Consider the following 14,380-nt stretch of genomic DNA (forward strand, 5'->3'; position numbering starts at 1 on the left):
GCCGAAATTTTCTAGTACCTTAAGGGCGATTCTAGTTGGTCAATCTTAAGGCGGATCCGGACGTGCTGTGGACTATCTACGGAGGGACGACACTTGGAGTCCTAAAGACTTGTTCTTGTTCGGTTCGGGCGCAGCTAGGGAAGGCACGCAACAAAGAGTATGCATCTAAACTATGCTAAATGATTATGTGTAAATAATATGTTTTCCTGGCTTTATGGTTTTTCCGCATGATTTATGAATTGTCATATGTATCATAACCTAACACAAGATCCGTCGATTCCGAATATCCATAGATAGAGTATTTAATGCCATTAAATACTTGATCCGTTTACGTACTATTTGTGTGACCCTACGGGTTCAGTCAAGAGTAAGCTGTGGATTAATATCATTAATTCCACTTGAACTGAAGCGGCCTCTAGCTAGGCATTCAGCTCACTTGATCTCACTGAATTATTAACTTGTTAATTAATACTGAACCGCATTTATTAGACTTAACATAGAATGCATACTTGGACCAAGGGCATTATTTCCTTCACTTTAAGAGATGGATCAAAATAGAATATAAGGCAAACAAATAGGGACAGAGGGATTACAAGCAAATTCCTAGAGGTAGTCAAGCAAACAAGTTCATGCAAGCAGTCAAGCAAGCAAGTTCATACGAGTAGTCAAGTAAACAAGTTCTTGCAATTCCCTCAAAAAAAACAAGTTCTTGCAATTCTGTTTTACAACAGACTGTTTTACAAAGGCCCTTTTTGTCTTATTAGCTAGGTGTCCTAGTATTGTTGTCATGTTTTGATTGGCCTTGTAATGAGTGACTACCAATGGGATCGGGGCCGCCACTCTATATACGAGGAAGTACAAGCGCATATCAGATATGTATGGGCAAATACATATCAGAACAAAAGACAAATTAGGAAAAAGAACAAAAAAGAAATTAAATGGTACTTTTTTAAACAAAAATGGTACTTTTTTTTTTACAGAATGGTACTTTTTTTAACATGAATGGTACTTCATTTTTTGTCTTTTAGCTATTTGTCTTTTAGTTGATATGTGTGTTGCCACACATATGTGATATGCGAAAAAACAACATCCTCTATATATATGATGATTGTACAGTTACAGTACAATTGCTTTCATCACAAAATCAATGAAAAGTGGTTGTTGAGCTTGGAACAAACTCATCGGAACACAATCCACTACAATGGTGAATGTTTTCAATATACATTATGCAAGAACAAATCCAATTGTACTGTACAATGGCATTCATTTGCCTTCAATATTGATACCAGTGTTGACATCCTTGTGCATAGTTCTAAGAATTGTGGTAACCTGTTCTATCTGATCTTCATTCGAACAAGACGAAAGAAGAACTTTAGCAGTCCCACCATCAGGAAAACAACCAGCATCTATCATTTCCTCAAACACCTCTAAACAAACATTGTACTGCTTCTTCCTCGAGTAAGCTCCTAGACGCGATGTCCATGTCACTACGTCAGGTTTCATGTTTCTATCCCCGAGTGAATTGAACAACTGTTCCATTTTCTCGAAGTATCCAGCTCGTCCATATACATTTATCAGTATATTATAAGTGCTTATATCAGCAGCTACACTTGGTTTATCTTCCATTGCACTTAAAACTTGTTCCATCTTCTCAAATTTGCCCAACCGTCCATACAGATTCAGCATGCTGTTCATGACATATGTATCTGGTTTAACACCTGAATCGATCATCTCGTTTACAAATTCTTCGCTCTTGGAAATGTTCCCTGCTTTCGCGTAGGCAGAAAGTAGCAGCATGTAGGATTTCATGGTTGGAGTCATGCCGAGTTGCTTTAGCTGCATGAACACACCTTCTGCATCTGAAACCATAATATAGGGATAAGATCATAAGAGAGCAGAGATTTCAATCAGATTATAAAACTTAACATGAAAACAATTCTATTCACCTGATTTTCACTTTATTTTTCATTATCTGAACTTATCAAAACTTAGTTTAGTAATAAATTGTACTTCGCAACCCTTATTTTTCTTAAACTTATCTATCTGAACTTAACTAAACTTATATTTTCCTGAAATAAGTGGAAATAAGGTGAACAAACCCTTAATTCAAGCTGCTTAATTGAAGTAGTAAGATGGCGAAGTTGTTACCTTCAACTAGACCAGCTCTGCCATAGGCATCTACCATGATGTTATATGAAGCTCTATCTGGCTCACATCCCATGTGCTGCATAAGCGAAAATATTTCTGCTGCACCATAAGGGAATCCTGCGCGGCTATGAGAAATGGATAATGAAAGAACTAAATTAGTTCAAAAATATTTCATATAAAATACATCAAATTTATAATGATCTTTTCATCTTTCTGAGATGAACCTGCAGCATGTATAAATCATCTTAAGATTTCTGGCACTAACCTGTAAGCTTCCATCAGGGCGTTATAAGCATAAACATCAGGCTCGAGACCAGCTTCTTGCAGCAACTCAAATGTTTCTTCTGCTTTTTCACATTGTCCATCCCTTGCGAATGCATTGGTTAGTGCAGTGTAAGTGCAGATATTTGGCTTGATCTTTTGAGTTCTCATCTCATTGAACACTTTCAGGGACATATACGATTTATTTGCCTGCATACATAACGGGCATTAATTTGTTTTCTTGAATAACAATGCCAAAATAAATGAGTGTTGCTGTAACTGATTACAGAAGAATTGCATGAAACCACTTCACAATATCAATATATGCAATTGATCAATGTCCAAGAGAAACTGAGAAACCAAAATTTAGATGCAACTGGCGGCTGCTGATGGCTATTATAACAGATAACTACTACTGGCTAACCTTTCCATATAAATTGATTAACATAGTGTAAGTATCAGTAGTTGGCTCACAGCGTTCCTGTTTCATCCTCCGGTATAGCTCAATAGCTTTTTTGCTGTTTCCTCCTTTTATCAGTCCTTCGATATAAGCATTGTATACAACGGAACCTAACAAAACCAATCAAAGAATTGAATTACAGAAATCTGACAAGCTTAAAATCCTCTGTCTGTATATGGAGAAAATACGTTCATAGTTGGAAAGAATTACAGCAGAAAATGTTTCAGATAATAGGAAAACATGCAGGCTAATGAATAATATTCAGTAAATAGAGGGAGGAAAGACATACTTGGGGGAAGGCCACATTTTCTCATCTCAAAGAAGACAGCTTCAGCTTTTGCAAACAATCCAGATGCACAGTAAGCCCTCAGCATAAGTGCATAAGTAACTTCAGTAGGAATGCACCGAGCCTGCAGAAGTTCTAAATATGTTTCTTCTGCCTTCATATGCTGTAATTTCTGTCCGAAAGCATCAATCATCAAATTGTAACTCAACACATCTGGTTTGAAGGAGCTCCCGTGCAATATCCAATGACACAGCTGCAAAAATTCTAGTGTGTCAGTTCTTCCAAACCATAATCTCGAAGCAAGTCATAAAGAATAAAATGTCACACTAATAATGCAATGTAACAATTAACAAAGCCCGGTTAGCTAATGTCTATGTCAAATTAGCTACATTCAACATTATGCTATATTCAAGAACTGATGGAGGTCACAAGTTTCCTCACCACCAGAATTTTATCCCAATTTTTGTTCAAGCGTAGTTGTACAGCTACATTGACAATGTCATCCCAAGTGGAATGTGTTCGAGGAAGGGTGTCAAGAACGCTCCAAATTCTATCACTATCTGCTTCCTTCTCTACAAGTTCCAGTATTTTCTGAGCAATAGGGCTAAGCACCGGGAAAATCCCATCAATAAATCCAGAACCAAATTTCCATCCACGTCCCCTTAAACCACCGCCTGGTTTGGAACAAAAAATCACCAAACTTCAGGTAGAATCCATATATGTTGGGATTTTGTAAAATGAGTTTTAGTACTTAAATCACTGGAAAGTATTGCAAGTACATACATCGTTTCCTAGACAACTTTTTGCGATTGAAGCTTCTGAGTTTGCCTCGTCTGTCAACATAAGTGCTATCACGCTTGAACTTCTCAGGAACCTCAACATTAGAACATTTTATTCTCTGTGGACTTCGATTGTTATAGCTTCTTAAATCTAGATATATGCTGCACCATTGGGTATTGAACATTCATTGATTGAGCATTGTTTCGCAGATAATGATGCAAACTAATGATTCTTGAATACTAACTAGTTCACCTAATATCAAAGACCATTAATTCTTAGAAACAATGCATCAATATGCAACTCTATTATTTATTGATGGAAAAATGAACCGGCTAACCAGCTACTCCCTCTGTTCCTAAATGTTCTTCCCATTTCACTTTGGCACATTTGCCAATGCATATTTTATATAGTTAACATCTCTAATTACGTATTATTAAAAATTATAAAATTTTCATAATGTTGAAGTATTCATTGAGACGAATCAAACAAGACCCCACGTGACTATATTTTTTCTTATACATTAGTAGTAATTCACAAGATTTTCTTCAATTGTGAATAGTGTCCAGATTCCAAATGGGAAGAACACTAAGGAACGGAGGGAGTACTTCCTAGCCTTCTCTACACATATCTTTCACAAATAGTCTCCAACATTATTTTTGGGGAAAAAAGGTCTCCAACCTTATGTACATCAGTTCATGTTCATAACTTGAGATAACACTATCCACAATATCAACACCCAGTTCTTGAACATGTCCATTCACTACTGAGAAAATTCCGTATACAGAAGTTCAAGTACAGTCATTAATTCACAAAAGTGACACAACATTGATCTTATTGCACATCCAACTACACAAAATTAAACTAAATTCATTACCATTATCACCATTTATTTCTACTTACCAAACGGCCTGTAAAACTCAGTAAAAGCACATAAATGTATCCATGTAACAACTTTTGGATTTCAATTGTCTGCTGGAAACTAGGTGCTTTTGTAGGATTTCTAAGTATGCCAATGCGATTGATTACCACAAGTCATTACTATTTTTTTCCCTCTCTTTTTCTCACTTGGAACTTCTCCAAATGAGCAAATAAGCAAAAATAACCTTGGTTGCACCGTATAACCGGTTGTACGATAGAAATCGCCCCACATACAAAACTAACAACCCAATATTCTTATCTAGTTAAACCCAAGGGACCAAAAACCAATTTTTTGTCTTCATTTTTCTTGACAAACTCGAGTCAATTCCGAGTTAATCTCAGTGATTGGGAAATTTTTCCAATCAAATGGCATTTTCGTAAATAATTGATGCTTTTATTACGAAAATGCCATTAAATGTGGGTTAAAGTAGAGTGACATGTCATCAAATATGGGCCACATGTACGATCATAATTGCATTTTCATAATACATCAACAACTATATAATATACATTCAACAACTCGCAATATACAATAAACTTCTACTAATAATCAATCCACAACCATAAATATACAGTCAACCACTTACCAATAATATTGCATTTTAGTGATTCATCAACAATCATAAAATATACCGTCAACGATAAGTGGTATGCAATCAACACCGAGTAATATGCAGTCAATAACTACAAATATACAGTCAACACCTAACTACAGTTTTCAAGCAAAACCAGGGGCGGATCCAGGAATTTATAAATGGGGGTCCAAAAATATTTATGATTTGCTTTCTAATTTCTCATATTTGTTTTGTTTAGGAGGTTAAAGTTGAGAGGTAAGTAGTCGAAATATTAAAAGCACCAAAATAAAATATATGTAGGATTTCAGAATTTTTTTGGGTTTTCATAACAATAAAACTCAACCTCTAGTCCAAATTTCAACAATAACTTGATGCGATATCAATTTAAAATGGAAAAAAATTGAATTTTTCATCTTTGAAGGAGATTTACTTTATTGCAATAATTACCACTGAACAAATAGCACACAAATGCATTAACGATTATGACTTATGAGGCATTATGCTATTATATACGTACAAGTGAATTAATTAAGCCTCTAAGTTTAAGAAACATGCAACTATAAGTCTATAAAAGTGGAGTATAAAAATACATTACTAGAAGTATATCTTATGAAAATTACAAAATCCTTTTGAAGAAAAAATAACATTACTAATTTTTTTTTTTTTTTTTTTTGTAAAATGAATATCATGAACCATAGGAAGAAAAGAAAAAGAAATGAAGGAAAAAGGGAAAAAATAAAAATGAAGAATTTAGATGATCAACGAAGGGTAAGTAAAAGACAAAAAGAAAGGGAAAAAAATCATACTTCGTATTTAATATCCTCCTAATAGGAATCGAACCCAAACTGTTTGTGTAACATAGTATTCGAGCAAACATTATGCTGCAAGCATATTTCATTGGTATTAATGTAAGTTAATTATACATAAGTTAACTATTTCAAGTGCAATTAATTACCCCAATATCAATTTTACATTTTTCTCTTCAAAAATAATGGGGGTCCCTCTGGACCCCTCCGGGTCTACATGGGTCCGCCCCTGAGCAAAACATTACGAAAAAATGTCATTTGATTGGAAAAATTTTCCAATCACTGAGATTAACTCGGAATTTCTAGACAAACTCATATAATTTGGTGCAAACGCCCTAGTATTATATGGAGCTTCATCTTCTAATTTCATTTTAATAAGGAAAAACTATGAATAGTACATTTCGTAGACTCTATATTGGTGTATTAGTACCTTATCTATTTTGTGTGACATACTGGTACCTTACCTTGGGCATTTTGTCTTAAAAACAACACCTTTAACCCAGAATCCGATGGAAAAGTCAAAATTTTGGCCGTTGACTCTCCTTTTCCCTCCAACACTAATGAATAGGGGTTATCGGCACTCAATTTCCAAACTTTAAAGGCCAATATATACACACCATTACACCACAAACTGATTGAAAGGTAGTGTAATAATGTAAACAAATACCCTTGCCCTAGTATCAATATAATTGTCACATTGATAGTGTAATTTGAACTAGCAATGCGACAACTAATTCCGTACAAAGTTGTGATTAGCCAATTACCCAATAATGTCATGCATTTGCAAGAAAAAATTGGCGACAACATTTGGATACATATGTAAGCTATACCAATTGTTGGTAATTGGTAAATAACCTTAATATCATACTAGTAAATTATTGAGTAAAAAATACTCACCCGCGGATAGAATAATTGGCAGCCAATAATTTCCATCTTCTACTTTGAAGAGAAGTCGATTCCGGCAATGACCCACCAGTGAGAGCGGCGGCGATGGGATTTCCGACCACCGTCATCGTCTTACTCCGGACCCACCTCCTCAATCCTTGGTACTTGCTTGCTCTGTTTGAGTGTTTGGCGGGGAAATGGATAGTGTTTTTGGAACCTCTTCTAACTTCTTGGTTCTTACCCAATAAAAAATATATGTGGACTTTGACATCTACTCCAAATTACCAAAAGTTTTACAAGATGGACTAAAGGATAATTTTGTTACTCCCTCCGTTCCTTAATACTCACACCGCTTTTCTTTTCGGGTCGTCCCTTAATACTTGCACCGCTTTTATAAATGGAAATTTATACCAATATTATATTATTTCTCACACTTTTTTACTAACCCCACCTACACCCATATTCCCTAAAAAAAATCATTTAAAAATTCACACCCCCACTCACCACTCTCCACCTCTTACCCATTTCCCACTAACTATATTAAAAAAATATCCCACTATTAACCAACACCCATTAAATTAATAAGTCAATTTAAATGTCTTAAACTCCGCACCAGTCAAACCGGTGCGAGTATTAAGAGACGGAGGGAGTATTTTCTAACTTAAAAAATACGGAGCACACCATTTTAGTTTTAAGTTTTAACTATCTTATGTTTTTTCTCTGTTTTTTTTATATTAATTTTTTATTTAATTTTTTATTATTTTACTACTTAAAATACATTTTGGTTTTGGAATGCTATCACTTTACTAATTTTCTTTAAGTTTTTTTTTTTTTTTTTTTGTTTCTTGATCGATATTTGAGTTTGGTTTTTTATTTGAACTAGTAGCTGGTGGCGCGCGTTGCGCGCAGTGTGGCTGAAAATTTAAAATTTGGTATCGATGGTGTTCTAGCATTCTATGAGTATATGAAATAGTCGTGTACCACAAAAGTGAACTTATTAATCAACGTACAATTTCGGATATTTCGGATTTGATATCCCAACTTGGCTAAAATACAATATAACTCAGCCCTCTCTCTTAAGGTTCTAGACCTCCTAAAGCGGCTCATGGCCCATTTGTAATAAAACTCAGTTGCATTTATTACACAAACACTATAAATATGCCGCCCTAGTCCATATACCTATCTTCACACACACTTTAACTTAGAGAACTCTCTCTACTTTCAAACCTAGTACTTACTGACAGGCTAAAGTCGTATCACCTGATCAAAAATAACCTAAGGTCCACTAGCTAGGTAGCAAGGGAAGTTAGGATCGAATCCACAGGGAAACAGGCGTTCTTTCTACTATCAATTAATTAATCTAGACTATTGTGAACAAGAGTTGGTTTGATGGTTTGCTAAAACTACGACGATAATTAAACAACTAGGAATCAATATATTAAGGAATTTAGGGCATAGGTTCACCAACAAATAACAATCCAGGACAACGAATAATCACGATAATCAACAAGGTAGTTAATTAGACTAGCATGCTCTTTCGAATCGATACTAGTCACAGACTCAGAATTAACGGGCTCTCGCTACGTATTAATCCTAATTCCACCTATTGACACAAGCCTAAACATCAAATTGCATCTCTCGAATCTTAATTTGATATTGCATAACTACACAATTAAACCTGCGCAAATCTAATTGTATAGTGAAATAAACCAATCAATAGGAATTAATTACAATGCCAACAATCACAATTATTCAATATCCCTTCATATTAATCATGGATTCCCAAACCCTAGAAATTAGACTACTCAAGCATATTAACAATAAACAAAGCAATTAGCATGATTGAAAACATAATTAAGGGAAAAACAAAAAGATTGAAATAAGAACAATACCTAATTGAAGAACAATGGCAAATGAAAGCTTGAATTTTTGATTGAAAATAAACTAAGTGTTTAGAACAAATTAGAGAGAAAAAACTAAGTGTTTAATACTAGAATATGAGATAATAGGATCCCCACTAAATTAACAAAGGCTATATTTATAGTTTGGCCTAAAAACATAAGAGAAAACCGGAATAAAACCGCGCGCTAAAGGCTCCAGGGTTGTCGTCGCCCGGTCGGGCGGCCAACCGCCCGTCGGGCGACCAGCTCGTATCCCGCCCGTCGGGCGCAGGCCTGCCCGCCGGGCGAAGGGAGACACTTCGAATCCATCTGCACGCGCCCGGTAGGGCGGCTCTCGCCCGCCAGGCGAAGAGAGAAAATGCGTTGTTGCTGGCTTCGATGGGCGCCCGATGGGCACCGGGCGAGACTCCGGCCGTCGGGCGCCTTCTGACGTCCTGATTCTCTGCTTGCTCGCCCGATGGGCGAGGGGAGATCAACCGGGCGGGAAGCTCTTCGTCCGCAACACCGAGTCTAACTTCTGGGGCTCCATCATGAACATCTAAGGCTCCCGTAAGTTGACAAAAGTCGTCCCGAACTCCCTCAGGATCATGTAGTGGCCTAAATCATCAAGAAACGGGCCTAAAAAGACCAATTTCTCACTAAGTATTCCTGAAACTCAAGGCACACTTAAATACACAGATTAGTACTAAAATGGCTCCTAAGAGCTCATTTGACGCATAAAAGTACTAAGGGGCGGGGGGTGAAAATACTATATAAAACGCACATATCACTTACATAGGTATCGGAGAAACTTTTCCTAGAAACACCCCCGATGCCAGTTAACTTACTTGTGTGTAGGTACTTTGAGCCAAAATACTCTAAAAAACAAGCTAGATCTCCCACTATTACGAAAGAGCCTTCATCTGAAACTCATTGTTTCATACTCGAAACAATTAATATGATTTTGTATTTTAATTGGATGTTAGCATTGTCCATTATATTCTCTAATCACTACAATTATATATAAAGCAATCTGTGACATGTAGCTAGCCACTTTACCAACATATTAAATAAAAATAAAAAAACAAGATAAAAATAAAGAAAAAAAAAATTAAATAAATAGGTGTTACTGTTCATAAGGGATAGCTCCCACTTTTTAAGGGTTATAGATTTGGACCAAAATTAAATTTGATTTTAACTGAATAACAAAATATATGCTTCAAATTGGGTAAATCTAGTATTTGACCGCATATAAGTCTGACGGGGTTCCATAATAAAACCAATTGGTGATAGGTGAAATAGCCCAGCAATCTTATATGTTAATTTTTCTCTATTTCTCCAATGTGGGATAACTAATCTAATACTCACATGTGGATTATACCATTAACACTCCCCCTCACATAAGACATCTTTAAGCTTGCAACCTAGATAGGTCACACAACGTACTTACTGGACCCTCTTGACTTGAGGTTAAGCCCCTACTTGGGGCATTCACTTCTGTTTGGGCTACTTGCTTCAAACAGATCTTCAACTCTTCTCCATATTACAAATCTTCAACATTGGTGGGCCCTCCCTTTTGGGACAAACAATGGGCCAAGACCTTTGGCTCTAATACCATGATGAACTCATCGGGCCATACACAAGCTCGTACATGAGAAGAGATTAACCGCATATAAGTCTGACAGGGTTCTATCCTAAAACCAATTGGTGATAGATGGAGTAGCCCACTAATCTTATATGTTAGTCACTCCAATGTGGGATAACTAGTTCAATACTCACACGTGGATTATACCCTTAACATATTCCTCCTTATTTCGCCCGCCACTAAAAATTGTTCAATTTTACTTTCATGGTCTCCAAAATACGGCTTACAACGTCAATATTTCTAATTTTACATGCGTGAAAAAATATAAAAGTTGATATTCTAAACACATTTAAATGAATCTGAAAGAACCTCACATGCATGACTGTTCTTTCTCTCGTAGTTTGTCCAAAAAGATGCTATAAGACAAACCGAAGCCACATAGGGATGTTATAATTGTAGTTCTTACTCAAACCTTTGGTAAAATTCATGCTTGAAATGAGTTATTTTCCTCAAATCGAGTTGGACTCATATCGAATTTGAAACTAAATTGGCAATTTGACATCCCAAAATCTCAAATAAGAGTCAAAATCTCATATCTCACAATTTGTGTATCACTTATGTCACTTTATACGAAGTAATAATATTAACAAATGTGGAGAACTATCACACAAGTAACACTCATTACATGGATTGTTGGAGAAAAAGATCGAGTCATGCACCTGTGCAAAATGCTCAAATATTTTGGCTTGAGAAAAGAGAAACAATCCCTAATTTTCCAAAGCTAATTTCCCTCCTTATTTCTCAAGAACACAGGGTAAAAGTACCTGAGCAGCAACATCTACTCATTACATCAGTGTAGAACCAGGATGAAGATTTCATGTCATGCTTCTTCTTCCTTCTCCCATGGCGGTTATGGTAACACCTTCCAATTTCTCTCTCCTTTTATTTCGTTCTTCAATACTCTTGATTTCCCCTGTTTTCCCCTCTTTCAATTTCATAATTCCCTAAATTACTCCAATTTCTCCTATAAAAACGATGACCGTGGTTTGTTTCTTCAATCAGTTAGAGAACAATGCAAATTAGGGTTTTCCGATCTCAATCTCCCCCTTTCTCTATTTGATCAAATGACATCTTTACGTCCTCTTCCTACTGTAATCGATTTCAATCAGCTATTCGCCGCCATTGTTAAATTGAAACCCCTAAAGCCTCATTCCACTGTTATTTCTCTATCCAGGCAGCTTGAATTGTCTGGTATTCGACCCAATATGATTTCAATTGGTATTCTTGCTAATTGTTATTGTCATTTGGGGCGCATAGATTTCGGGTTCTCTCTTCTCGGTAAAAGACTTAAGCTTGGTTATCCCCCTGATGATTACATCTTTAATACCTTAATCAATGGATATATCCACTGTAATAAGCACCCACAAGCTGTTCATTTGTTGGATAAAATTGTTAAGCTAGGTTTCGAACCCGACATTGTTACCTATGGTGCTATGATGAAAGGGCTTTGTAGGATAGGCGACAATGCCGGTGCTCTTAATTTGTTTAGGAAAATGCAATCTGGTCTTTGTAAGCCTAACCTTGTTATATACAATACGGTTATAGATAGTCTTTGTAAGGATAGGTTATTACAAGAGGCCCTGGAATTGTTTTCTGCTATGAAAACTGAGGGCATTGACCCTGATGTTGTCACTTACAACTCGTTGGTTCGAGGCCTTTACAACTCTGGCCATCGGGAAGATGCAAAGGTTGTGTTGACCGAGATGTTGGAGAGTGACATTGCCCCAACTGTTGAGACCTACGGCATGCTTATTGACATGATCAGTAAAGATGGGGGTGTTGATGAAGCGCATGCTATTCTACATGTCATGATTAAGAGAGGTTTTGTTCCCAACATCATTACTTACAATGCTTTGCTCGATGGTTATTGTTTGCGTGGTCAGATGGAAGATGCGGAAAAGCTACTTGATCTCATGGCTGAAAATGGTTGTGAGCCTAATCTTGTGAGTTTCAATACTATGATTAATGGATATTGCAAGGCTAAAGAAGTTGATACGGCTTTGAATCTATTCCAAGGAATGTCGCAGAAAGGGATAACGCCTAATGTTGTTACCTATAACACTCTTATTGATGGTCTCTGTAAAATCAGTAGACTTCCATCTGCACGCCAGTTGTTCAAGGAAATGCAAGCTCAAGGAGTTACTCCAAATGTTATCACCTATGCTTCATTGCTTGATGGCCTATGCAAAAGTGCGCGGTTTGATGAGGCAGTGACATTGCTCAAAGATATGGAGGATAAAGGTGTTAAGGAGGATATTGTCATCTATAATATCCTAATAGACAGCTTGTGTGAGACTGGGCGACTTGAAGATGCAGCAAATTTCTTTTCCAATCTTGTATTAAAGGGTTTGCAACCTGATGGTAAAACATACACTACGATGATTAAAGGCTTCTGCAAGGAAGGGCTCATGAGTGAAGTTATTCAGTTACTCACTAAAATGGAGGAAAAGGGATGTTTTCCCAATAGCGTAACCTACAATACTGTTATTAGAGGATTTATTCAACACAATGACTTACCAAAAGCCTTATACTATCGAGATGTTATGGTTAGCAAGGGATTTGAAGCTGATGTTGATACATTAGAATTGTTTGTTGGCCTTTTGTCCCGTGATAACAAGGAGTTGCTACAAAAGTTCATCAATTGAAATGAATTTTAAGAAGGTTTCAATATTTGCAACCATGGGAAGAATTGTGCCACAGGTATTTTTGTAGCTTTTATATAGTTTAGCTATATTTTTGTATCACTTGTTAAAAAATTATACATAGCATCTTTTTTATGTCAATAATCTTTGTACCAACTGCATAGTTATCTTCTATGGCTTTGCTGCCGATTAACCTCTTTAATTTGGAATTCTATTTTCTTCTGCACTATAAAGTTTGTCAAAGCTTACTCTGGCATTTTCACCACATTACGCATCATTTTAAGTCTCATGCGGAAGGATGGAAGTTTTATGACATTATGAACCCCTGAAGTGGATTCGATAAGTTCATTTGTGGTGTTGATATATTATGTTAAAATATATTATTGATAGGGAAAATATAATATTGTGTTTTGTATTGTGTTCTGTTATACGTGGGCATACGCCTCTATTTATAATACAAACTAGATCTCTTACTCTTCATAGGTTTCCTAATTCATATAGACTTCTATCTTATATCATATAGCCTAGTTATAACATAACTCTACTATATTCGATATTCTATCATATAGGATAACTGCCTTATCTTCAATATTATATAAAGTTTATTAAATAATCGGATAACAACTAGTTTTAGATAAGTAATTTTAATTAAAATAGTATTTTTCAACTTTTACATTTGCTTGTATAATTGAACTTGTTTGTAAATAATTTTTTGAAATTTCGTAAATGGTTTTATATAATTGAATATTTTAATTGAACCATTTGGAAAACCAAATTTAATAGTAGTTTGATAATTTAGACTTAAAAATATATGTATGCACGATACATGTTGCATTAATAAATTGCAACTCCTTTCATAAATTGCAAGACTTTATTGCAACAGTTTTCACTTTTTCAATTTTTGTTTTACCACGTATAACTCTCAATAATATGTTCGAGTTCTATTTTATTCTAATAGTTTGACATTTTGGTATTTACGAGATCTCCTCTTCATTCAATTGTGATGGTTATACATTTGATTTTCTTTGTCTTTGCTTGTTTTTTTGCTCCAAGCTTTGTTGAATCTTAGACTAGTCTCACGATGTATTCATCAT

The 14,380-nt window shown here is 35.7% G+C and overlaps 2 protein-coding genes across 2 annotated transcripts; one reads left to right on the plus strand and one right to left on the minus strand.

Moving 5' to 3' along the window:
- Positions 1–1,074: 1,074 nt before the first annotated feature.
- LOC110792085 (pentatricopeptide repeat-containing protein At2g35130) lies at positions 1,075–7,398 on the minus strand. Its single transcript, XM_021996897.2, has 8 exons — positions 7,132–7,398; positions 3,939–4,096; positions 3,597–3,829; positions 3,159–3,408; positions 2,834–2,979; positions 2,414–2,619; positions 2,149–2,273; positions 1,075–1,859 (listed from the first exon to the last, which is right to left on the minus strand). Exons 1-8 carry the CDS (start codon positions 7,245–7,247, stop codon positions 1,264–1,266), a joined length of 1,830 nt encoding a protein of 609 aa, XP_021852589.2. The 5' UTR covers positions 7,248–7,398; the 3' UTR covers positions 1,075–1,263.
- A 3,829-nt stretch (positions 7,399–11,227) lies between these two features.
- Positions 11,228–13,519, plus strand: LOC110792087 (putative pentatricopeptide repeat-containing protein At1g12700, mitochondrial). Its single transcript, XM_021996898.2, has one exon. The coding sequence runs from the start codon at positions 11,451–11,453 to the stop codon at positions 13,287–13,289; it is 1,839 nt and encodes a 612-aa protein (XP_021852590.1). The 5' UTR covers positions 11,228–11,450; the 3' UTR covers positions 13,290–13,519.
- The last annotated feature ends 861 nt before the right edge of the window (positions 13,520–14,380 follow it).

This window comes from Spinacia oleracea, chromosome 4 (assembly GCF_020520425.1).
Source record: "Spinacia oleracea cultivar Varoflay chromosome 4, BTI_SOV_V1, whole genome shotgun sequence".
In the NCBI taxonomy this organism is placed as follows: Eukaryota; Viridiplantae; Streptophyta; class Magnoliopsida; order Caryophyllales; family Amaranthaceae; genus Spinacia; species Spinacia oleracea.